General features: G+C 38.0%; 1 protein-coding gene across 5 annotated transcripts in view; it reads left to right on the top strand.

Annotated features, from left to right (window-relative positions):
* carmil3 (capping protein regulator and myosin 1 linker 3) overlaps positions 1–27327 on the top strand; it is a 99454-nt gene that overhangs the window by 17324 nt on the left and 54803 nt on the right. For all 5 annotated transcript variants that reach the window (XM_017420910.3, XM_017420911.3, XM_037973005.1 and 2 more), the window contains exons 3-12: positions 1764–1814; positions 3751–3810; positions 3907–4028; positions 8273–8367; positions 9031–9101; positions 9227–9300; positions 17467–17542; positions 19062–19150; positions 21884–21978; positions 25868–25954. In XM_017420910.3, the coding sequence (XP_017276399.1) occupies positions 1764–1814; positions 3751–3810; positions 3907–4028; positions 8273–8367; positions 9031–9101; positions 9227–9300; positions 17467–17542; positions 19062–19150; positions 21884–21978; positions 25868–25954 (820 nt within the window). The remainder of the gene's footprint in view (positions 1–1763; positions 1815–3750; positions 3811–3906; positions 4029–8272; positions 8368–9030; positions 9102–9226; positions 9301–17466; positions 17543–19061; positions 19151–21883; positions 21979–25867; positions 25955–27327) is intronic.

Raw genomic sequence — 27327 nt, 5'->3', positions numbered from 1 at the left:
TCATAGTCAGAGTCCACATCAGCACTTCACCAAATATCTGAAACATTTTAAGCAAGCCTTTACCAAAATGGTTCTGACATAATAGAAAGCTGTAATTTTTATTTTTATTTTTTGGCAAACATCTCTGGTTCTTATAGAGTTTGAATTAAACTAATTGTAATGTGGCTGGAAATGATGCTGTACTTTTGTACTGAATTAATACCACTCAGACTGTTCCATTCACTGCTGCAATTGACTACTGGTGTCAAAATAATACACAAATAAGCTGTAAATGATGATCTACACAATATAGAGAAAGAAGAAAGTCGTCACGCAAAGCCAGTTTCAGAGGATCGAAGTGGCTCATCGGAGAGTTTACATTATTGATGTCTTTGTTTGATGAGACTCTTTGTCAGGCAGCTGCTTCCGTTTCACTTTCTAATTAGTTGTTTATATCTCCTCTGCTTTTTATCTGTCTTAAGGTGTCTCATTACCTTCTGGATTTGTAACTGTTTTCCAACTTGTCAGTGAGCTGTGATTTGAACTAGTAATTTTCTGCAAAGGCACCTCCCCCAGCTGAGTGTTGATGTCTCTTTTTTTTTCTTTTTTTGGCAGGAGTTGTCTTCTTCTTCTTCTTTTTTTGTCCTTCCACTCTGTGGGAGTCTGTTATAGTGTTTTATTATCTTTCAGACGTTACGCTGATCCGTGAGGTCAGTTTCGCTGAGGGTTGGTGCAGGATAGTTGAAGGGATTCTGAGGACTCCATTATCAGGAATGAAATCAAGTGTCTCCGTCCTTCTTTCTCCTCCTATCTCTCCTTCCTCGCTTTTCTTTGTATGTTTCATTTTCTTTCTTCCTCTTACCGCCTCTCAGCGGGGCGCCATTAGCCATTCAGCACAGAAAGGCCTTGAGGAATTGAAAGCGACAGAGCAGAAAAAAAGAATGGAAAAACCGAATCGCCAAAGGAGACAAGGGAGTTGGGGGGGTGGAGTTGGAGTGAGGTGTTGGGGCAGGCACAAACCGAACAGGACACAGAGATGGAGGGATTAGGGATTAAGCAAGAAGATTGAGGGAAGGATACCATACCCAAGAAGATGAGAATTTAGGGGAACGACAGGATGCAAGGTGGAGAATTATGATGAAGGAAGGAGGGGAACGCTAAAAACTAGCTGGGGGAAAAAAAAGTGTGTCCAGTAGTTAGAGAAAAGGCCTGGAAGGAGAAGAGATGCACACTGCATACATGTGGTGTGCTAATTACAGTTTTCTGCATTATAAATGATTAATAGGAAGGGCAGAATATTAATATATTCACATTTGCTTATTCTAAATTACCCCAGACACTTTAAAATGGTAATGCTTTGTGTGTGTGAGTGTGTGTGTGTGTGTGAAAACCTGCACCTCTCTATTTTGCTTCTTCTTTCTACATCTGGTCTTTCCAATAGTTTCCTTTCCTGCAAATTGAGCCATCTGTTGAATAAATGTTAGCTCGACAAGTCTTGGACTTTCGACAAGTCTTGCAGTGTCATCATCATCATCATCATCATCATCATCATCATCATTGCTTTCATTTTCTCCAACACGCTGTCACAAGCTCGCTAATTTTTCGAGTGCTTTGTACGACTTACACAAGACATTCGGATGAACCGCAGAGATGATTTGCTCCCTTTATTCCCTTATTGTGCTGCGCTATTTTTTGCAACGATTTGCATTTTGCTTTTCCTGCTCAATGACATAAAAAATAAATGTGTTCTCTCCCCCTCCCCTCCCCCCGCTCCCCCCCTTCAGGTCCTGGCAACATGGAGGCTGTATCTCTTTGCTGTCAAAGTGCCCACCAAGGTAAATGTTCCTAACTCTCAGAGGAGTTTTATGGCTTTTATCTGCCAGCCAAAATCTCATGGTAATTCAATAGAGGCAGAGAGAAAAACAGAGTTCTCAAAAGAAAGAAAATGCTGATGACTGTGGCGATGATCTTCCAGAATGATAGTGGCAATAGTGAAAAAACGATGCATGGCAGGTGGCAGAAGACTTGAGGTGTAGCTGACATTTTACAAAAATTTGATTCATTTTTGGTGCAAAAGGTAGATTCCCACTATATATATATATATATATATATATATATATATATATATATATATATATATTTATCTTAAGTGTTTTTATGACACAGACTAGTTATTACTTATATGTTAGTTTCTGGCTCAGCAAGGACAAAATAAATAATAATAATAAAAAAAAATTGAAGTTTATAACTTCTAAGAAAAAAGTAATGAGTCATCCTACACTTGGGTGAATAAACATCAAGCAGAGAATGAAAAGCTTTCATGTCTTTATAATCCCTTCTTGGTTGCATCAAGAATTTTTTTTATACTTACAGCATTTTTTAAAGAATGAGTTCTGCAGCAATTTCTAAGCTCTTTCACTGCAGCTTTGATATTTTCACAAGGATTTAACCAGTGTTTATTTAGTTAGCTAGTTAGTTAGTTATCTAGTGTTTTATTTAGTTACCTGTTTATTTATTGTTGTTTCTTCATATTTATTTTGTCTTCAAACATAAACGTAATCAATGTTGCAAATAAATATATAGTTAGTTGAGAACGCTGATGGAATGTTTTATGATCCTGTTGTTGTTGCTATAATTTATGTCAGTTATTTTACACAGTAATCAATAACATCATTTCATCGGTATTTATAAAGTCAACAAATAAGTGTCTCGTTTACTTGTTTGTTCACAACACAACACAAAAGCCCAGTTGATTTTTTTTCCTTATGATTGTACTGAGAAATGTGTCTGTGTTGAGAAATGTCAGATATAATACTTTCTCCTTTTTGGCCCATGCAGGTTTTGTAGCATTATTGCTGCTAACATTGTTTAACTGTTTCTGACTACTTTCGCTCTCATGTTTGTCCTCTAGTTACAGAACAAGGAGTTTTATTTATCGTTTTATTTTTCTGAAGCTAATTTGTTATGCTGTAGGTTACTTTATAAGTGATCCCATCTTGGAAAAATTGGAGGAATTCTCATCAGGAAATCAAGCTAATTGCTACTCAGTATCCAAACAAGCCTTTTTTTCTGTCATTTGGTGCAAATATAAACTCAAATTTCCAAGCATGAAAAAATGGAATAATACCTGTCAGTAAGGCTCCTTAATATGAGGAAGAACTTGCAATGTTATTGTTTAACATGGCAATGACAATATCAATTACAATCAACCAACACTTCCTTCACTTCTCACTTTCTCTTCTGAAACTGGCTCTTCTAAAGATTCTGTCCTGATTGTCGTTAGCATGACTCCTTCATAAAAATGACCGTCTCATTCTCCAAACTGGGATTGCTATGACTGCTGGTGACAGTAGGTAGAAATAACTACTTCACATAACCTTAATCATAAAGAAATCAAACTGTTTCTAGTTTATATAGAAGATAACTCTCCTGCTGGGTGCCTGCCTAGCATGTCATTGAAGCCATCATGTTATAAATAGTTACAGCAGAAATTATAATAATTTTATTGAAAACTTTTCTTTTCACGCAGGTCTGAGTGTGTGCTCAAAATATGACTGTAATTCAGCTCTATTTGAGCTATTTATAGCAATGTTGATGCATTCCCAACTATCCTAACTTTGAGTTCTTATTTAAAAAGAGATGGCAGAACCAAAAACTAAGTGCCATCTTGTAAAAATATGTTCATATCCTTATAAGAATGAAGAAAATAGGAAAATGTTAGTGTTGCAGAGAACCACTGTAACTTTATTTTAAATTTTTTTTCCTGCTTAGGTGGAGGTCACTTTCAACTTTTTGGAAATCAGAGCAATGAACACCTACCCAGAGCACCAGGTGGGACAGATATCTCTTATTTGTGTTCTTCTCATTATTATTAATATTATTATTATAAGTACAAAGTATTACAGCAGAAACTTTGTCTTCATACAGGTTGTCATCGATACAGACAAGACTACGTACTCACTCAGACTACAGAGCCAGGACCAGGTGGATCACATGGTCAGTCACATCAACTACGCCCTGTCCCGAGTCTTCAACAACTCCATATATGCGTAAGCCTTCAAGGAGTTAAACAAGTCTGAATTATATGTGCTTAAAGGAATAGTTCAGCAGAACTTTACATCTGTGTCAGTTTTGCATTACGCAGTTATTATGACAAAAATAATGACATCTTGTTGGAAGTGCCCCAGGCTGCATTGAAACTGCTACAGACATCTGCTGCTGCTATTTGGGCTTTCAAATAACTATATAATTTTATGTTATTAGCTGTAGGGTAAAATTGATCATAGCATAAAGATGTATAAAATAGTATTTGCATAAACCGTTATGGCATTTTTAAGAACGCAGCTGTTTTAAGATGACCCCAGGTGAGAGTAGCTGTTAGCTCATCGATCTGGTTAAATTTAAACTCTATTTCTCCAAACTGAGGTCGTTAAAAGAGCTATTTATGAAAAGTAAGATATTAAATGTGTATAACCTATGCACAGGACCCCACTTCAAAATGTCTGAACAAGTCCTTTAAGAGGAAAAACATTTTGGTGACGATTAACAGCACTCGTCTGTGTGTTGACAGTTGCATTATCATTTTGGTCAGGTTTTTTTGTTTGTTTTTCTTTTTTTTCTTCAAAAGGTATATTATTTCTTGTGCTCCTGTCAGATGCATCAAATCTTAACCTGTGTCACAGTGCTCCTTTAAAAGCAGCATCAGTTGAACTGAGTTGGCAGTGACCTGCAGGCATTGTGTCCTTTTTGTTTGCTGAAGCTGCTTGTGAAGAAAATGCAGTCGGTGACAAAAGTCTGAAGTCAGCCATCTGTTCAAGAAGCCATTTATTCTCAACCCTTAAGTGACGCACTGTTCATAACGAAGCATATTGAACACACACTGAAAATTCCAGGCCTATCGTTCCTTGAAGGAATGCAAAACAGGATAATCTTATATGAAAATGGAGTTTTAGCCTTTTTGGTCAAGTCTTGATGATATTATGTGTAATCTCATGGAATATCACAAGACTACGCTCAACCTGATATTGCTTGAAATATGTGATGGAAATAACTCTTAGGTATTATAACACAAACTTTTATGTCAGTCTCTGCGAAGTTGACTGAGTTATAGCTATTTCTGTGTTTGCTGTGGTTGAGTGGCTGTGGTGGCCATCTTGAAGTGGTTTGAATCCGAAGGTTAATCTGTTGTAGACATGCATCTGGAGATTACTTTCTCAGAGTTTCAATAAAATCTGTCAAATGATTCATGAGATAATCTTCTAACAGTCAGGCAGGGTTGGCTTCAACAATTAGGGCCAAAGCTTTCTACAAAGATCTCATATGTTCCATTAGTGCTCAAAGTATGTTTTGGTGGATGACTCTGAGCTATGACCACGCTAAATCTGAACTCAATGTCTGTAAATTGACTGAATTAAAACCACATTTGTGTTTGCTAAGATCGATTAGATGTGCTGGTACATTTGAATTGAGTTGACTTCCAAAGTTAACCAGTTGTAGGTGATTAGTTTCTGTGAGTTTTGTTTAAAATCTGTCAAGTGGTTCATGATTTATTCTGCTATCGTGACAAACAAATACATGCACACACAGGTGGCATTTGATTTCAAAACCAGGGTTTTTTTCTTTTGTATGCAAGTAATGGAGTTGGTTTTCACTAAACATGGTACTGTATGAGCTAAAGTAGTCCTGCTGAAATATCTGATCCACAGCTTGGCTTTGTTCTGGTTATTGACCTGCACTTTGCTACAAGGCCATCTCCACCCTTTACCATGCTTTTAAATGACTCATTTTCCACTTGGTTCATGGCAGACAATTGCTTCCAGTGAGAATATTAAAAGAAAACACTCAGGCAGCTAAAGCAGAAGAAAGTGATGTGGCTGTGGGTGTAATTGCGCAGGCACATAACTGATTGGTTATGCAGCATCTCAGCGCACAATGCAGGTAGCTTAAAAATACCTTGTGCACAGTGATTGTGGTGATAAGGTAAGGATTAAGGTCACAGATGTGGTCAGGGGTTGTGTGTGTGCCTTGTTGACAAACAGGATTATGGATGGTGTGTACCGAATTCAACAGGAATATGTTGTAATCCTTTCAAAAACCTTGAGCAGGTACGTGTATGTCTGGATTCTCAGGCGGTGACTTGGCTCCTAAACTAAGAGGAACTCAAGCTTCTTTTTGTTCAGCTCCCTTGGATCAGCACAGTTTTAAATGTGCAACATATTTGCCTCGTTCATGATCCCAATTCCCACACATTTCTGCAGACTCAGTGATTATCTTCTGAGGAAACAATACAAGAAAGCTGAAGTATATTTTTCTTTTTATATATCTGCAGAAAGAGCTTCAAATAGCACCTCTGGGATCCAATTTCACATTATACTTCTTCTTTATTCATGACTGAAGTAATGTCATAAGCAGTTTCGGCTCTGCAGACGCTTATGATGCATCTTAGCTCTGAGTGGAGCGGCTATAATCAACGAAAACAAGCCTGCTGCAAATTAGCATCTTTTGCAATGCAAATAAGACAGTGTTATGATCTTAAAAAATATCATGCAGCCGTGTTTCATTTAGGTAGAAAAAGTTTGTTGGCCCTTTTTCAAGTCTTTGATGCCCCAAAATGCTTTATTAGTGCTACTAATAGTAGCAGCAAATGCAGCACATTGCTGAAAGTAAATAGTTTCTGTCATAGTTTTTGTGCCAGTTCTTGTGGACACGGCCTGGAGAGCGAGAGGAAAAAACTTTTTACAGACTCGTCTGCTTCTGTTGTTCAAGCTACAGCTAAGAGCAGAGGGCTTTAAATTGCAGTACTTTTCACTGTAGGTGATCAAGGCCAGTGCTTGTGCAGAACATGCATACACTTTGACGATCGTAGTTCTTAAAATACTTTCAGTAATGCAGGCTTTTAAGTTTGCTATCAATCACACAGGGATTTGCATTGGTTTGGACACCATGTTTTGTGGGTTTTGTCCAAGGTAACGAGTTAGATGCTTCATCATAAACTGTAGTGATTACATTTTTTGTTTTTGTTGTTTTAGAGACAGCAGTTTGTAGTTTAGGCAAAAGAAAGCAGACATAAAACTTCTCAATTTTAGCTCTTCCCTGCTTTTTCTGGCAGCACACCACAGGCAGCTGATGGGATCAGGAACCTCATTTAGAAATCCTGATAAAAATATGAACATTTTTTATTATTGATTGCTGTAACAGGCTTTTTTAGCTGGTGTTTGTAGCAGGCTGACTGATTAGGATTTTTTAACGACTGGTTTATGAAACCCATTTGATCGTTTTTGGCTCATAGTTTAGTGTTGCTATTCATGCAATATACCAAGTATTGGGAGAAAAAAATAGAAAGATTAAAGAAACTTGGAATAGTGTTCACAGTAAAGTGCATGACTGTAACTAATAGGATCATATGAACCAAAAAAAAAAAAACTAATACTACTTAAGTTTTTAAGTGATTAAAAATAATTTTGGGTTATTACACAGCTTGTTCTTCTTACCAGTGATCCATAGCCACTGGTGTTAATGTTACTGAGGCTATGAATTTGATTAGGGCCAGTGTCTGTACATTATAATTCACGATGTATGCTATTTTTTTTAACAATAACAATAAAAAAAAACAAGATATCTTGTTTACGAACCTAAAACTTATACTGAAGCCAGCCTACATGGGGCGCTCATTTTGCTTTGGCTTCAACTTCTGGGTTACCTTTATCGTATGTGTCACAGACTGTAAACTCATTTCAATAAGAAAGGAAAAGCAAAAGTTGCTATAATATTCTAGTCACTTTCCTCCAGCGTCTGCCGGTGTTGTGCCAAAAAAAGCACTCCTGTCATTAAAGGCACCCTCACTGTGGGAAACGCAATAACACAAGGACGTAGCCTCAAATGCAACACAGTGCAACTCACAAACATGCCTGTTTTTGAAACTGCTGTAGTATGCTCAGGTGTGGTCAGTGTAGATTATTTTCTTTTATTGCAAAAATCAATTGTATTTTGAGACGTGACTCTTTTTTTCCTCTTTATGCTCATGAGCTGGAAATGCATTCCTTTGAGTTTTAAGTTTGTCACAGATCAACATCTAATCTAAAATAAAAATCGCAAACTGTTAATCAAATGTTAGATACATAATTAGATTAAAACAGTGCCAGTCAGAAGTTTAAACAACTTCACTTCCTCGTGTCTAAGTAACAATTTCAGGTATATGATGACACATCTCTGTAAGACAGCAAACAGAGAGTTAAGGATGATTGCCAGTATACTTGTGAATAGTTTAAACTTCTCCCTTTTCTTTTTCTTCCAGTCCTCCTATTTGTCGAGCAGAGGAAGACGTGCCTGATGGAAGTCACAAGTTTTCACCGAACTCAGACTCACAATTAGAGCCTCCAAAAACCTGTGGTTAGTCTCTTTGTTTGCATCTCTCTCCCTCTATCTTTCTCTCTCACACAAACACACACACACACGCACACGAACGCAGTGTTTGCGAGTGCATCTCCAAAAAGTCTCTAAACATTTGTCAAACTTCTCACTTGAGTCTCAGAGTCTTGCAGTTCTGTCGCTTGGAATTTGAACTTGTTCAAGAAATGTGTGAGACAAATTTTCTCTCAAAATTGGCTTATCGCTTGTGTCCCAAACTCATCTCGATTTTCATCTCCAACCCCCTTTCACGCAAGGTTGAGTCAAGCTTGAGTCACCAGCTAGTCTCCAACAGCTGCAACCCAGTGAGATACTGCCTTTAAGTGTTCGACCCCCTCCTCCAACACTGACTCACACCACCACAAATGATTTCTGGGACTTGTCTTTAAGTGGGTCAGATGAATAAAGTTACTTTACTCACTTCCTGCTGGTAATCCTCCTAATCTAGAGGAAGAACTCTTTGATGGCGTTCTGCACTTTCATCTCACCTCAGTTTTCTTTTTTTTTTTGTCTGATGCTCTGTTTCATCTTTGACTTTCACCATTTCTCCTCTTCACTTTGGCCCAACTTCTACCTTTCGTTTTGGGTTTCACCTTTGCCACTTTTATTTATATTTAATAATATGTGTGTCCTCCATCATTTCAGGTGGTTTTTCTGAGACGTACGCAGCGCTTTGTGACTACAATGGAATTGGCTGCAAAGAAGAAGTGCAGTGGGTGAGACGACTTTAATGGCTGTATGAAACCACTAATTTGTTGTGGTTTTGCATCGAAATAGGTACAAAATATTAGTTTTAAACAATTCTGTTTATAGCTTTTCTTTCTTTTTAATTTTTTTTTAGGATGTTGACACAATCTACCACTCTCAGGACAACCGGGAGTTCAACCTACTGGATTTCAGCCATCTTGACAGCAGGTGACATAGTTCACTGGCATGCTCATTAGTGTGCAAGCCTTTACTGACTGGAAAAACATAATTAACTTGTGCCAAACTTCGACAGCAGTAGTATACGGTGCAGACCGTCTTGGCTCTGGTTCTGGCTTTGACATGTGGCAGTGAAAATGAGGCTAAAGGGGTGATTTATCTGTGGGTGTTTACGTCTCCACTGAGGAGGGCATTTAGTAATGAGAGAAAACAACACAAACATACATTTACTATTTGTCAATTCTGCTGCAGTCGATATCTGGCCGAAGTCTGCGCTCGTCAGTCATTTTGTAGCTCTCTGCCAGATCTGTCCTGCGTCAACCTACAGGATTTCTCATTTTGTTTTCTCTCCACACTCACGCTCATCTACGTGACTTTGTCAGTCAAGATATTCAGCTGACAAGCTCAAAAAGATTGATTTTCAAGGTCACGATGTTTAGAGATTTGAAAATAGTTTTTTTCACAAATGCCGTCTTCTACATCCTTCATACTCCTCCAAAATGTTTAAAGTGCTTGAATACTAGAAGTTTTATTAATGCTGTAACTTGTTTAAGTCATATTCTGAACCTGAAAATCTGAACTTTTGATAAATGTATGTTTTGCCCAATTTAACATTGCTGGTCACAGAAAACAGCTAAAATGTGACTGAAATATTTAGGTTGAGAGATTTGTTCATCAGTGGACATTCACCCAGTACTTCTGAGCACAAAACTCCCATCTAGTTTTGAATCCGAATTTTATAGACCTGTCAGTTGTTTTATTCATTTTTTTTATCTGGCTTGACAGGTGAATATATTTTCCTGTTGTTACACACACAGAACACACATTTGTTTGCCTGCTTTAGTCTCACTTTAACAGACTTTTCAACTAGACTGATCCCATGGAGTCATATCTGATGAAAGTGCATGCTGATGTTTGTATGAGTGGCTATTTTAACCCGAACCTTTTCAGTTTAAAGGTCAACATCCTGAGCTAAAGCCAAACTTCTATACGCACTGGAATAAGTGCTCTCCAATGCATTATTAATGTAATGTTCCAAGCAGTGGCACAACCCTCTCAGCTAATGCCAGAACCAAGGAAACCCTTCTTTACCCCCATGCTGCATGAGCATTAGAAATTGGATTCAATTAAACAAATGATATACTTCAGCGTTTGGTCAGTTTATAAGCTTGTAAACTTCCTACTGCCGGAGTTTATTGCTGCAGTTCTCGACTGGTCTCAGGGTGACAGCATGCAGAATGGCTCTTTGTGCAAAAGTCACACACACTGCCTCCTTTAGTCTCTAAAGAAAGATTTGCAGACACAATGTAGGATGTAAAAGCCCATACAGTCTTGCATTTGTGGCATATTGAGTCAAAACATAGCATTGTTATGAAACTAGCATTTCTTGAAGGAATGCATATCACCCTCTGCCTTGCATGCTACACTTTTAAACAAAGATCTTACTTGATCTATTAGTGCTCAATGTTGGGGATGACTCTCAGCTACTACCACACCAAGTTTCAGATCAATATTTGTTAAATTGTCTAAATAATAGTTAGGTTTTGCATTTGCTAAGTTTTATTAGCTGTAGGGACCATCTTGAATGAGGTTGACACTGAAATGCATTTAGCTGTAGATGTCCATTGATTAATTAATTTTTGAAAGTTTCAGTAAAATCTGTTCAATGGTTCTTGAAATATTTTGTTAACAGACAGACAAGACTGATTGAAACAGTTAATGCCAAAGTTTTATTTATTTATTTATTTATTTGCTATCCACTAGTACTTGAAGCAGTAGTTGGAAAGGAGTCTCAGTTAATATCACACCAAATTTTTGCTTAATATTTGTAAAACCAACTGAGTTATAGCCTATTTTGTTGGCTGTGGCAGCCATCTTGATTCAGGTTGACTCCTAAAGATGATCAGTTGCAGCTGTACATCCAATGATTACGTCCTGACATTTTTATTAAAATCTGTCTGTCGGTTTAGGAGATATTTTGCTAACAGACAGACAATCGCACATAGGCAATAGCTTGGGATTGCTTGCCTTTTTATGCAAGCAGGCGATAAAAATGCCACAACTGACTTTTTGGAGGCTGTAAATTGATGCAGAATTGTAGAAAACAAGGTTTTGTAAGCTAAGCTGATATTCAGCACTAAAGTTTCCATTTATTGTTTTATATGTTTTTTATTACACTTGGGCACAGACTCATAATAATAATAAAAAGCTTATTTGTCCTAATCCTTTCTGACTGTACTGTTGTTTCAGTATAGACTTTTGTTTTCTTTCCGGCGTGCATCATGATGCTGTGCAACAACGCTTCCCAGATGGTGCAGTTCATCACACTGACTGTCACGTTTTGTGACAGAGTGTATTTTTGGTCTAACAAGTTCCTCTCCGAGCAAAACACTGAGCATAAGTCTTCCCTTCAGTCTTTGTCTCGCTTTCTGTTTTTGCGCTTTCTTCGCAGAACTTTGGTAATCTCAGAATCCAGAAGGGAAATGATAGACTTGTCAAAGGCATTATCAAGAGCTCAAACAGCTGTAATGTGTATGTGCCGCCTAACTTCCAAGCTTTGTAAGCCTTTATTTCTTTACTCATATATTCATGAAGAATGGATATGTGGTTGGAGTCTTGCAGATCTTGGAGCAATTTGACAACTGACATGCATATGGAGCATTCAAAGCAGCTTATGTAATTGGTTTTTTTTGTTCATGTGTGGAAACAACGAGCGGAGAGGAAAAATTCTCACTAAAAATTTCATGTCTCATCATGGGAGCAAAGCCTTGCTGTGCTGAGAAATGATAAATATGGTCATAAAAACATGGTTCAGCAGTGAGTCATGAATATATTAATGCCTTTGAGATTGAGAGCTCAGACCGTTGGTTAGATTTTATTTTTTCCCCCCATACACTTTCACACACTGATTGTGTCTTATTGGTGCAAAGGCGATATGAACATTCAGTTGACGCTTTGCCTTTTTGGTAATTGTGTGTGCCTAAGTGATCCTAACTGATCATGGGATCAGTGACAGCTTCGCAGATACACATCGTTCCCACTCTTTTTCAACTTCTTTGTCAGTTCAGTGTGTATCAGCAACAGTGCCACTTTGAGCCACTTTTTACCTTCTTCCTCCCTTTATTCATGACTCCATTGTGAAACACAAATTCATCTGGCTCATCTTGAATCTGTTCTGTGAAAGAAATGTTGTTCGCCCCCTCTACCTGTTTTTAAAATCTTGCTTTAACATATTATTATTAGCCCAAATATAACCAGTCGAATGTCATCTCCTTGTTTAGACTAAAGCCAGGTTTCACAATGTGCGATTTTCAGCCATCATAAAGAAAATTTTTTTATTGTGAAAGGAAATTTTTGGTCGTAAGCTTTCATTTGTCTGTAGTCTTTCAGTGCGACAGGCTTCAAGATGGCCAATTCAGCACTCTGCCAAAAGCAGACTGTGACAAATATCAAGCAGTGTCAGAAATTTTCGAGCAGTGTAGCTGCTTCTGTGACTCATGTTTTTTTTTTTTCCCATTCAAGAGCTCATCCACAGCTCTCTTTTTCCTCATCCCTCTCCCTCTTTTCTTAGAGTCTGAATATAATAATTATAGCATCAACATTAATGGTTAATTTCCTTTTATTGTTGGGCTGAAATCTCTCTCAGAACTTTGTGACAAACTCCGTTCTCTTGATGCAAAAAGTCGTACAGTCCAGCATCTAATAAATCTTGCATCTTGCAGTGTGACATAGGCTGCTATGAAGATTCCAGAACCTCGAGTTCACACAGTGTGACGGGTGACACCCAGTATTGTTAGCCAAACATAAAATCCCAAAACAAAATGCAAGAAATCAAAGTGGTGCGTCCCAAGAAAGCAAAAGTGAAACCCATCTTTTTGTGATTGTGTTCTAAAATCTGTGCCCTTAATTTTCTAGATTCCAGGGTGTGTGTGTGTGACGTTTAGGTGTGGGAGTGGGAGTCAGGGATGGTGCAAAAAGGGAGAGGTTAGCGAGGGAGCACCGTGGGTATTCTGGGATGTTTTAATTGTGTTCAGAGTGAGTTGTAGCTCTGACAGCAGCTCGTGTTCTGTGCTTACTTTTGTGCCGTTGCACAATGGAAGTTGTGAGAGTGCACGGCCGTCTTTCTGAATTCAAGCACCTTACAATGTGCCAGAAGCTGTTTGTGCTGCATTAGTCTCCCCCCTGTCCTGCTCTTTGACATTTCCCTCTCCTCCATCCTCTCCTGATTAAACTCATCTACCATCTTTTTCTGCTGACTACAGCCGTCCAGCCATGGTTGTTTCTGTTGCCTGAAAGTGGACGCCTCTTTCTGATGCCTTTTTTATTTTTCCTCGGCACAGTCATTTGCAGACTCTGGCCATCACTGTTAGTTCTGCCTGACGACTGGAGGTTCACATTGTGTTGCCAAGTAGAAAAATTCTTTTGCATTTACATTTCTTTGAAGTTCTGTGTTTGTGTGAAATCGTCTCACCGTTAAGCCTCAGAGCATTGACTGATAAGCCAAAAAAAATGTACTAACTCAGTTCTGTATGTACGGTATACATACACACAAACTAATAAAGATGTTATAAATGCAGGATCCAACTGTTTCCCCGCTGTAATTGTCTACTTGTTCTGATTCTGAAACGGGGCTTTAACAGCCCAACGCTGTGCAACCATCTGCCTGTTCTGTCACCGCTGCAGGATCTGTGTTAGGTTTTATGTTGAGGCTGTTGCATTAATTTACTGCAATATTAAAGAGCATCTGTATGGATTCAGACAAGCTTGCTAGCTTGCTATTGTGACACCAGCTGACTTTTTTGTCTGAAGACAGAAAAAGATTTATCTGGGGGGAAAAAAAGTGCTGTAACATTCACGCTGCTGTAATTAATAATCTAAAATATTCTAAAAATCCTTAATTTCAATAAGTCTCAGTATCTTTTCTCCAAAATTCTCTCAGAACAGATCATAATATAGTAAGATATAACTATTATTGATGGCTAGAGAGTTCAAGGCTACTGCGAACCCAGGTGTGAACAGCACATGCTCTTCTTGTAATTAATTAACTCGTGTGTGTTTTAAATGTCAACATAACAAAAAAGTACGCAGGTGGGAAAAATCTTTATTATCTTGAAAGTTCCCCTTTTTGAAATGGGTGCAAACAGTGCAATTTGAGCTTCAAGGATTAGTTGGAAAAAGGACATCACTCTCATTTTCGTCTAAATATTAGGTCTAGTAGTCTTCAAAAAAGAAAACCTTTCGCCCGCTGCCTTTTGTGACGGAGTTTTAAATTAGGATCATCTTATGTTGAGGAGAAAGGTCTAAGTTACTGTATAACTGTTTAAGTCAAACCTTGTAAATGATGCTATGCACAATCTCATGTGAAATCCTCCAAGAATGGGCTGTGATTGAATCTCGGCTACTACCACAGCACATTATAGCTCAATATCTGTAAAAGCGTGTTGGCATTTTTGTGTTGGCTTGTGTCGATTTTCAATGGCAGCCATCTTGAATGGGGTAGATTCCAAAAGTTGATAAGGTATTAAAATTCATATGCCCATCTTTGGCCATATGACACTACAAGTAGCCTTTGTTTATTCTAGCTTGGCATACAGACAATAGAAGCTGTTGTCATGCTCCATGAGGAGTCACAAAGTTGGCTGTCATTCATGTGGTCGTCTGATGAAAATTGTGTCATTTTGGTCTCGTAGCAGCTTCGTCCGCCCCTTCATGAAACAAGGCCTTGGCCGAACTTTTCCTTACAGAGGTTTGCACCAAGTTTGAGTGATTGGTCAGAAGTTGTTATGTGGAAAAGCCAGTGAGCTTTATTGGAGTCATTTTGCTTCTACTGCTCTGCTGAGAAGCAGCTGGAAGCTGTTGGAAAATACAGCCGTCTTTACAACTGTTCCTACAAAACTTATAAACCTACAAACTTAAAAAAGACAGTCAGTTGATGAAGAACTTGTGGTAGGAGATATCACTTATTGAGCACAGAGCAAAACGTTCTGAGACACAGGCAGCTCTTCGTGGCCGTAGTGACCAGGAGGAAGTACCCCTCAGCTGGGCAGCGTAGGGATTCCTTCCCTTTGTTCACTCATTATTGTGCACTGTCTGTCGGAAATGGTGGCGGTCAAATTTGCAATTGCCAGACGGCATGTACTGTTGCAGTCTGTTTAATAAAAATGTATGATTGCGGTAAGGGAAGCAGAATTTTGTATAAAAACAGGAGAGCTGAGAAGCAGGTGGGAACAAACCTGTTTTAGCGCCATGGGAGGAGGAATGGAGGAGCTTCTCAGGTGATGCACATGTCTGAGTTGTGTGTCTCATGGACTATGAAAGGTGTGTGCGAAACGAACGTCTCGCAACCGTGCGACTGGAAACTGACTTCTTGACTTCCTATGGAGTATGATGAAGTCCTTAGGCTGGCATGACCCCGGTTAAAGAGAACTAAGCACCTTTAATGCTCCTAAATTGCTTCTCCCAGTCTTAAATGATTAAGAGACAACAATTTTATTTTATTTTTAATTATTTATTTCATCCTGTTTATGTTTTAACCACTTTTTGTTGTGTAAACAAATACCGTAACACTTAGACCTTATTTTTGTAAACTTGTGTTTTGTTACTGATCAAAAATGGAGCTTTCAGGGACCTAATGTAAAACTGTAAGTTGGCAGAACTTTACAGTTTTCAGTAGAACCAGATGTCCATTTCTTTAGTTTTTAGACTCTTGCAAAGTTAAAAAGTTAATTTTGATTGAAGCTTTGTATTAAAGATGCTAACACAATACTCTGCAGCAAAATGTTTAATTTTATGCCACAAAAATTATAAACCACTGCTTTAAATTGCGTAAGATGGCAACTGTTTAACCACATAAACATCCATGCAGTTAAATGTGAAACAACACATAAAGAATTTTGTGCTCGTTTGTTATACACGCTGGCATGCACATTTTAGCACCTCAGTCAAAATGTCTGGTGCAGTGAAAAGCTACAGTATTAGAGTTTTGGAAACAAACACCCTTTGGGATCACCGCATGCAGCACCAACCAGCAAAGCATATTCACTGCTTTTTAGGGAGAATTTTTGCACATTATTTCCTGCAGAAAGCTTCTAGTTCAATGGGTTTATGGGCTGTCTGGCATACAGTCCACTTCTGAGACTCAGCTTATGTATGAGGGTCATCGCAGAACCTTTAGCTTGCACCTTTTGAGGTAGTGTAGTGGTTTTTTGAGGTGTATTAAGGATAATTATTCTATTGCAGAAGCCAACGTTTTCATCTTCATTTTATGTAATTGCTGTTTTGTCAGACTGTACTGTACACGCTGACACGCACAGTATCACACTCTGTGACTCAGTAGGATAGCAGAGAGGTCAGTTACATGTTCTCCTGTCACTGTTGATGAATCCCGACATGTGCATCATCTGTTCACACGCAGGCTCAGCTGCGTTAGTCACAATGGACTGGTCTGACGGCTGGTTATAAGAATGAAAGAGAAACACAGCCTGTAGTCATTTTTACTCCACAGAGATCAGCTGTAATGTCCTGAATCCTGCAGTTTTTGGCAACAGGACCCTCGCTGGCAAGATTTACTCTCTTTCTCCTTCTGTTCTTTCCTTCCTTTGTTCTTCCTTCCTGTCTTTGGGTTTCCTTCTATCAGTCTCCCATCTCTCCATATTGTTGCTTGTTTGCCAGATGATGTATAGCAGTTTTAGAAGCAGTGTGGCTTTAGTTGGACCTCAGAGGATTCTGCAACTCTTCCTTCTTCCTCCCTCCCAAACAGACTAATCTGTGGGCTCCGTCTGTGTCCACAGCACTGGATGGAGCAGGGTATGAGGTCTGGAGCTGGAATCACAGTGTGGCTTTATTGAATAATCCACTGACCCAGCCATCGATCTCCCACATCTTTCTTTCTTTTTTTTTTCTCCTGTCCTCCTCCTCACTAGAGCTGCAGCATCAGTCATCTTTTGGAAGGCAGCCCTGCCTGTGGTGTTCTCCCCATTACAAAATGATAAACTGCTTTTTACCAAAACAGAGAGCAAAGTAAAAGTCTGGTCCAAGATGATGTGAATTTATAGATCTATGACACGAAATGTTTCTGAGCAGATGGTGTTTGCTAATTTAAGGACCTGAAGTTTATATTTGATATATACAATGTGTTTGTGTGTATGCTTTTTGCAGGGACTTGGCAGTGATTGTGGCAGCCATTGCATACAACACCTGGTTCACCAAGCTGTACTGCAAGGACATGCGCATAGTAATACCTTTTTGAAACTTCCTCTGTCTTTTGTGATATCTTCCTCACTTAAAAACCTTGTGATCAGATAAGTTTATGTTTTAGTTTTCTTCCCCCAGGCTTTGAATCAAATTGTTTGCTTTTTAAAAAAAAAAGAAAATCTAAATCATGCATCTCAGTCACGCTTTCTATGCAGAATAAGAAGCTCTAAACCGAGATTTAGTCAACTCAGGCTCATCAAACCTGATGCTGATACTGACCGTGTTATGCAAGATGTAATTTACACATCAAAGTTAAAGCAATGCACTCTCCTATTTTGGCAAGAATCTTGAACTCAACATTGTACTTTTGTTGTAGAAATTTTCTTTCAAGGTTGCTCCTTTTGTTAGTGAATTTGTAAAACATGGACATAAAATGCAGCGAAGCAGTGAAGAGGAAATGTTTGGTTTCATCTCTGACCAGTTTAGAGAGTTTTGATCCATAAATAACTGGATGTAAAGTCCTCAGGCTTCTTAGAATGTTAATTTGAGAAAACAATTTATATTTAAAGCAGCACAAAAAATAATTTATTTAACATGTTCCACAGACTGAGTAAATTACTTCACCTGATTTAAATTTTCTTTAATGTATCTTATACAAATTTATTTTAAATCTTTTAGACCAGATGAAAACCAAGTTGTGATTAGTTTTTTCCTCTCAAATTTTTATCTTTAAAGTTATTTCGAGCATGCATAACTCTGTGAATTGCTTTCACAAATTAAAAAGTAGTATTCCTTTAAGGAGTTCATTAGATATTATGCTAACAGACAAACAGTGTTTGTGTTTTTCACAAAGATCTAACTAATTTTTTAGTGCATAGACTGTGTCGGAGTGAGTCTCAGCCATGACTACACTGAATTGTAGCTTATTATCTGTAAAATCGGCTGAGTTGTACCCATTTTTGCGTTTGCTAAGGTTGATTAGCTCTGGCCGCCATCTTGAATCAGGTTGAATCAGTTGCAGATGTACCACCAATGGTTACTTTGTGAGAGTTTCATTACAATCTAACAAATGGTTTATGAGGTGTTTGCTAACAGACAAATGAACAGACACAGGCAATTTAATATTCGCCTGCCTTTTGTAGTGGCAGGCAATAAACAGCACTCATACTTGTATAATGAATAATCCAGTTATTATTACAGTCACAGGACAAATAACTGTTTTATTGCTAATTAATCTCTCAAGTAACTCAAAATAAACAGATACTTGGCCTCAGCTTGTTTGAGGATTTGCTACTGTTAATGTTTGTAAAAGCAATAATAAGTAACTCTATTAACTTTGAGCTTCTGTAGACTAAAACCAATTTACAGAGGACACTGGGATTTTTTGTTACCTCTTTTCCTTTTTCAATCTTATTAGACAAATCGAATAATGGTTTAACTGAGAATACAGATTGGAGATGAATTGCTAATTAAAAGAACTGCAGCCTTGCCTTTTTATTTTCAGTTTATCTTCCCTTGAAACTTGCGGTCACAGGTGTACATGTTGTGTTTCCCATCAGGGGTCGGAGGTGGTGGACCAGGTTCTGCACACAATCAGCAAGTCCAACAGTCTGGAGGAGCTCACTCTGGAGAACGCAGCACTGAAACCGTAGGCTCCCCCACTTTCTTAAAATTTAATTTCCTCTTCTCACACCTTCCTCTCTGAAACGCTCACCTCACCTCTCCTCTTTGTCCTTTTTACTCAAGTCTTTTCTCTCCTCTTTGTCTTTTTTTCTCTTTTAGTGTCTCATCACTTCCACTCTTGTCTCACCTTTTCACCTTAGCTCACCTCATGTCTCAATCTCCCCTCCTCCGCCCCTCCAGCTCTCTTCCCTTCCTTGGCTGTCTTGACCTTTCCAATTCGCTTTTTTCCCTCTTCCTTCATCTCTCACCTCCCCTAAGCCCCCACTCTTTCATCCAATAAAACTCCAATAAAGCTTCTCTCATGTCTGTCGATGGCAGAGTCAGAGTTTATCCACTGACACATTAGGAAAATTCTGGATTAGACCTGGCAAGTCTTTTCACCTTGAATGAATGGCTGATTAACATTTAGCAGAGCATTTCCCATTAGCTTTAATTGAGATGAATTTGCTGCCTCAGGGAGAGATGATTTACTGCCTCGTGATGGTGAAGTTTTTATATTTTCCTGGTAGTGAGGCACTTCTAATAGCAAAGGTCTTTTTTGTCAGAGGCTCTGCAGTTGCAGTGCACTAAACACACACCTCGCCTCCAAAATAAAAGTGTACATACAGGCTTTTAAATAAGATTGCTAAATGCTCAATGTTTTATGAAGACATGCCTATATTTTTCATGTCAAGTGCATGTGTTGCGTAATATGTGTACTACCAAGCAAACCAGAAATCTAGCAATGCGACACCATCCTACTTGAATGTACAGCTTTGTTTCTGCTTCAGAAAAATGATTAATTAAAAATCAAACAAACAAACTGTGGAACAGATTCTTTGAATTCTAACTTTGTTCAGCAAATGACCAAAGTCTCTTTCTTTGTTTGTGACCACTAGACCACTAGCAGGACACAAGATGCTAAGTTTAAATTCTGTGATTTTTAAACAAATAAATGTACATAAATGTTAGTACATTATAGCTGTTTGATACCAAAACCTTAGATATAGTTGTTCTGTTACTTCTATTTGAGGAAATTAAAGCAACAGTTCAGTTCAGTTCTTGTGAAGAGAGGTTCTGAACAATTAATGATTTACCTGTTCTAGTTAGCTTTTTGAATGACCTAAGTTTAGAGAAATGGAGTGCAGATTGGCGGGCTAACATCTGTGAGGGGCCAAGAGCAAAGTGGATTGCCTCCATCTTAAAACAATTACACTCTTAAAATGTTCATTGCAATTCATGTAAATGCTGTTTTAAAAACCTTTAAATTGCCGTCAGCTTGACATTCTATGGTTTATTTAGAGTTGTGTGGTTATCCGTAAGACCGGACAGCAGTAGCAGCAGCTAGCTGCAGCACTGGCAAGAATGTCATATTTCTGTCAGAACATCCATGTAATATAAAATTTAAATCAATGTTAGCATTCATAAAATAGCATTCTCATAAGCCTCTGTAAAATCTTTGAGACTTGAGTTGTTTTCAGATTGCAGAAATCCAACTGGGTTCTGTCCCCATTCAGGATGGCCGTTAGCTCATCAGTTCAGTCAGACCTAATCAATATTTCTAAAACACAGGTTGTTCAAAGAGCTATCTACAAAAAAAGATAATGTTAATTGCTCATAACCTTCCATAGAACACCACTTCAGAAGATCTGAACACAATTGCTTAAAGGAGCCTGATGGAGAGTGTCTAAAGGTCATTTTTGGCCCTCAGACCATAGTTTGCTCATGTGTGGTTTTGATTGTCACTTTTCTTTGCTCGGTGTGCTACATAAATCATAATGATCTACAGTCAGGAAGACTGATTGACAACAAAAAACATTTTTTAAAAACATGCCAATGTATTTACCACATCTGTATATATTTTCATGATAAAACCTTTAAAAGGGGAACAAAAAACTATATCACACACAAACTACTGTTCAAAGTAGAGGGTTTATATATTCAGACATGCCTGGAGGGATTCCTTTAAGCAGTTATTGTATAATTGATTTGTTATGGCACTTGTGGATGGACGGTCCGTACAAAAACGTTGGCATCCAGCAGACATGGACGAGCATTAGTATTCATTCAGAGTTGAGTCTTTGGCCAGCAGACAAATGTAGGTCCAATATTCTCCCTCTCTTTTTTTAGCTCTGCGATTCTTAAGCTGCTGTATTCAGCAGCCAGCTTTGTCTTGTTTGCAGTTTGAGTCAGGGTGTTTTTTTTGGGGGTTTTTTCCACAGAAATTCTCACTTTGGCTGGAAATGGGTTCACAAGAGCAGTACTGTGCGCTGTTTGTGTTTACTGAAGTGATTGAAACTTGAAATAGGTTGAGCAATAATTCTTCTCAAGTGGAAAACAACACAATTCAGGAAATGCTTGGTAGGAAACGTACTGAGCAAAACTGTTTAAATCATGAAATGCAGCATCAAAAATTAAAAGCTTTATTTTTTTCTATATACATGAGAACAACAAACATTTATTATCTGCTCACTGTTTTTCCACCTTTTCAAATCGAGCTGTTGTGTACATAACTTTTCACTGCACCAATACTCACCAATAGATTGTGAATCTATTCTAAATGAAAGCAATGGTTTTAGTTTTCAAATGTTTAAACCTGTGAGTGAAATATGGTGAAATCAGGACAACATTCTTGACAGATCCATTCAGGTTTGTGATCCCAGTATAGAAAATACAGTTTTGCAGCAAATCCAATTTCTCCTTCTCATGTTCTCTCCAGGGATTTCCCACAGAAGATGGCGTCGGCTCTATCAGAGAACCCAGCCTCTGTGATTCACTCTCTCAATCTGGCTCATAACACACTAGACAACCAAGGTACAGACTCTGTGAACTCTCTCTGCCTCCCACTGCCTTCTCTGTCCGGACATCTCAGATTGTTCCTCTGCTGTTACTTGAGTGCATCTTTTGTTTGCTTTCAAAGAGTTCAGAATCAATCTTTGTCCTTGCTGCACTTTCATTCCCATTCTTTTATTTTTTTTCCTCTCCTTTTCTTTCATCAGACTTGTTATATGACTATAAAGGATCTTTGGGGAAAAAAAAGAATTTTTTAATCAAGTTTTACACCTCTGTCTGTGCACAGAAACAGCCTAGATAAAAAACTGTTCTCCTCCTTTTTTGACAAAGGGAAACTGAAGCAGATAGAGGGGTTAAAGCTTTGTTTCTGAAAGCCAGGGTCAGGCTTTGCACGCACGCCAGCATCCCTCATTAGCTAATTTCTGCCCTCCTGTCTGGCACTTGTCACTTCTGCTTCCCTCATTAGATTCTTTGCACTCGCACTAATCACCCCCTGGTGTGTGGATGTGTGTTTATCTATATTGACAGCGCGCAGACTTTTTATTTTAATTACAGCCACGAAATAACAGCACCCTTAAACGTGTTCGTACATTCAAGTTTCTAAAACTGAAAATAATCTTTCCGAATGAGAAGTTGCACCTTGAAAAATTGTAAGCGGAACAATTTTTTTCTATTGGAAAATAAAGAAAATTAAGATAAAAATAACATGTACAACACTCACATGTACAATGGTCCATTTTTAACTCAAAAGAGGCATTATTTCTTCCAAATAACATTGGTAAAGGCTTTTCAAGGTGAAATATTAATGAAATCCGCTGCCTTTCGTGCGAGGGTTTTAGACCAAAATCATCTTGCATTGAGAAATAAAAGACTTGGAATGTGACTCTCACCTACTACCACACCAAATTTTGGCACAATATCTATAAAAGTGACCAAATTATCTAAAGTCAGTTGGTTGTGCCGCTACAAAATGTGACAAAAATTATCCGTAACATTGTCATTGTACAGGTTTATGTTGCATGAGCCATCAGCTTTATTTGGCTGATGTTGTGCTCAGATGTTGTGCACTTTCTCCCACACTGTGCACACCTCTTTGATTGCACTCAAAGTGAGTACCTCCACCTCCCTTTATGAAACCTCCTCCAACACCTGTTGCTACTGCTCCTTCGTGTGATGTTCCTGTCAGCTTGTGCAGTGCCTTAACCCCCATCGCCAGCTAGCTGTTTCTTCTTAATCCAGACCAAAAGCAGCTTTCCCACCTGTTCAATGACTTGTGGTCGACGTCTGCTAACTCCAGCCACTCCTATTCACCATGTCCCTTTTCTTCAGAATGGGGCACGGTGTCCAAGGTGACCGGCTGAATATCTTAATGAGGTCATTGATTCTGACACAAGTCTAATGCTTTTCAATAATCTCCTTTTACACTTCAGTGGTGATGGAGTCCTTCATCTTTTTGCTCAGGGACTGTTTTGCTGATATTTGTGGCAAGCCTAAGCAGGAAAAACACAAACACACCAAGACACAAGACACAGTCTTTGTATAGCAGCAACACCCTGAACCTGTTGCAATGACAAAACAACGCAATGGGTAGAGAGACGTGCATTGAGGCTCATGTGCTGAGTGGGCAATTTTTGTGCAGAGGAAACTGCTTTTGGGAGATCTGAAAACCATTTGCATTGGGAAAAAAGGGGATGACTGTACACATCACTAAAACAGGAGCACACTGGAATGGCATCTCGATGAGATTTGTAGCCACCATTTTCGTCAGTCCAAAAACGCACAGAAAGAGTATACTTTCACTCAAATAAACATACAGTATATCATGCATATTGTGAAAACAGGGCATGTGTATGTAATGAGCTTTCCCCTAAACTCGATGCAAAACGATGACTCAGCAGGCTATTGCTGGTGTAGACTCTCAGTCATCCAGGAATCCAAAAAAGGGTAAAAAAAAAAAAAAAAAAGCTAAACTTCTATTCAGTAGCTGAAGACGTTTCACTTCTCATCCGAGAAGTTTATTATTTCAAAAAGCAGAGAGTGTGGAGTTCAGGCTTTATATGTTCTGTAAGCTAGATTCACATTCACATTGCCCTCACTCTCCTCACAATAGAGGCTAGTTAGGGTCGCTTGCCTGACTCAAAAATGGGCTACTTTGGTCACATGAATGAAGGTGTTGATGAGAGGGAAAATAACTGGGTATCAGGCTCAAAGCTCCATTGTTGGCATTAGAAAACTGAAATCTGAGACCTCACCCTTTGTTTAAAGTTGGTTTCTCTCATTTGACATAAATGGCTTCCTTCACCCTCCTCTGAAACGGTCTGTCTTCTCGGTCCAAAATCAGAACATTTTGCTCCTCAAAACAGTGTCCCTCATGCCTGAGGTGTAGGTCCACAGCCAAGTCCTGACCTGAAGAGCTGCTCTCCTGTGTTGAGTCCTGCATCTGTGGAGAAGCTGTTTAGTTTCTCCAATATAGATGTTTAAACATTCCTCGCTGCACCAAACTTCAGACACCACACCGCTCAGTTTGTGTTTGGGTGTTTTGTCTTTTAGGATGAGCCTGCCTCTGTCTGAGAGTCCTTTTGAGTTTGAAATGCACCGGGATGTTGTGTTTGGAGAAAATCCTTCTGAGTTTCTCAGATACTCCAGTAACATAAGGGATGACAGTGTTTTTCCGTTTGTTTTTCTCTTTATTTTGTTCAATTACGTGTTTTTTAGATTTCCTCGCTGACTTGACAAAAGCCCAGTTAGGATATCCACGTGTTTGGAGAGCTTTTTTGATGTGCCTTTTGTCCCTTGTTCCTTTGTTCCTTTTGTTCCTAAGGAACTAAATGTTTTAATAATTCATGTTTTATCTTACCATGTTTTCATAATTCCAGCCAGACGCGTACACTTTAAGTACTTTATATGTCTGCTTGGTCTAACCAGAGCTCTGCAACCAGTGTCTGTAATCAATTGCAGTTAAACTAATAACATTAACTCGTATCATGTTGTTTTTTTTTTAATTATGAAAATATTTAGACCTTATATATCACACACATCAATATGTAGACATGGATAACTGGGCTTTTATCTATGAACCTATGAAATGTAATACTGTGTGCTTTGAAATGCAGATTCCAGTAATTATAACAATTAATGGCAAAACAATGGGCTCCTTGGCAAAGTTTAAGTTTCTTTTTCCCAGATATTTGTGGTCTGCTGCCATACTGGCTGTATCTAAAGATGTCATGTAGCACCCACCAAGATGGCGGCACAAACTCTTGCCTCATTAGCACAGACGTTTTGTTTGTTTGGGCAGAGACAGAACATAAATTGCAGGACTTCTAGCTATTTTGCAGACTACTAAAACTACAAATACAGGGACTTGAAGGAACCAGAAAAATGAACATATTGTTATATACATATATATATATATATATATATATATATATATATATATATATATATATATATATGTTTTTAAAGCAGACAGTTCTTTTAATATTATCTTTATGGCTTCAGTCTGTCTTACAAGATGTTGAGTTGCATAATTTGGTTTGGCATATGGTCCTCGTCTGGCTTTGTCAGATCCATCTGTGTATGTGGGAGAAAGTGAGACTAAAACGTTTCTTCATGATTTTTAAAAATTATTATATATTTTTTTTGCCTGAAGTTCGATTATAACTATTTGAGTGCAAGTTTGTCTTGCAAAAGTATGCATCATATGTTGATATTATGTAAAACTGCATAATATCTGTATCTTTATGACTTTTTACCACATTAGTTTGCCATCTGCCATTTTTTTAACTCAATTTTATCCATTGCTGTTTTTCAGAACCCAATGAGCTCTCCTCTGTGCTGATTTCTGCTTAGTCATCTTTTAAGTGCCAGAGTCTCTCATTGTTTTTGTCTCCTGTTCTTGTCATTTTAGGAGTCTCCAACCTGATTCAACAAATCTGTCGCCTCAACAAGGGCCTGCGCCTCCTCAACCTCTCCAAGACCTCCCTCTCCTCAAAAGGTTGGTGCGCTCCTTTTAAAGCACAGCGACCCCTAGTGGCTGACCTCGGGGTGTCAGTCACAAACGGGGAGAGTAAACCCTCCGTTTGGACCCCGTGTTGTTCCTGTCCAACTGCCCCACATGCAGCTGCTTTTGGATTTACTCACTCAGATAAACAGAGCAGTGAATGTGCTGGATTATCCATCTATGAATAATAATCAGGCCAGAATCAGAAGCAGTAGATTTTAATACTTACATGAGATTTTAGCCAGTGTCCCAGTTGTTTTTATCCGCGATAACAGAATCATCCATGAATATAACTGTAGTTTATTAAGGATTATATTTGTACAGCTGAAAATCCTACAAATGGAAATTTGTTTCTTCCTATTTTAACTTGTTGTAGCCTGTTTTTAGACATTTTTAACATCTATGGCATTTTTATTTTTATTAATTTGAAATAATATTTTTGTTGTTTAATTTTACAGAAAGGATTATGCAGATAAATTATAAAAATGTTGTGTTTGTCCAAAACAGTCTGGGGTTTTAAAACCATTTACAGTTAAAGCTTGGTTTATTTATGAAAATGAAACACCAGTATTTGCTTTTTATCGCAGAGATTGTTCCATTTCAGCCTTTCATGGGCTCTTTTGCATAAAACAGTAAATATAATGACTAAAATGATGTGTGAGACATGGCTTCCCTTCTCCATGATTAACCTTTTTTCAAATTAACTTAATTTAAAAAGCTTCACATCCAAGTAAATGACCACATATATAAAAAAATTCATGATTGTGTTTTAAACAACATGGGTTTATTTAAAAAATAAAAAATTTGATAACTTTATTTAACCTTTATTGTACAGCTTTATTCATGAACTTCTTGAATACAGCATCTTGTATCCTAGGACATTTTAAGGACCAGTTCACACAAATTACAGTAACAATAAATGGAAATTATTCATGTGTTGTCTTTATATTTAAATTTATTTAAACTGGCATGTATAATTCATTGTATTTTAAAGGTTGGGGGAAAAATATTTTTTGAAACAATATAGATAAGAACAAGATGGCTAAGAAAATATTTTATCTTTGCATTACTGAAAGATTATATCAGAGACAATCCCATCCCCTTTTTTATTCTTTTCTGCACAGCATATTTAGAGGACAAAGTAAATTGAATAAAGAGACAATACAATGAAGTCATGGTGAAAAAGTGGCACTCACTTTCAGTAGGAAGGTTTAACATATACAGGTGCTGGTCATAAAATTAGAATATCATGAAAAAGTAGATTGATTTCAGTAATTCCATTTAAAAAGTGAAACTTGTATATTATATTCATACATTACATACAAACTCATATATTTCAAATGTTTATTTCGTTTAATTTTGATGAT

The sequence above is a fragment of the Kryptolebias marmoratus genome, linkage group LG20 (assembly GCF_001649575.2).
Source record: "Kryptolebias marmoratus isolate JLee-2015 linkage group LG20, ASM164957v2, whole genome shotgun sequence".
Classification (NCBI taxonomy): domain Eukaryota; kingdom Metazoa; phylum Chordata; class Actinopteri; order Cyprinodontiformes; family Rivulidae; genus Kryptolebias; species Kryptolebias marmoratus.
The sequence above is the reverse complement of the archived record's forward strand: the minus strand, read 5'-3'. Positions and strand labels throughout refer to the sequence as shown.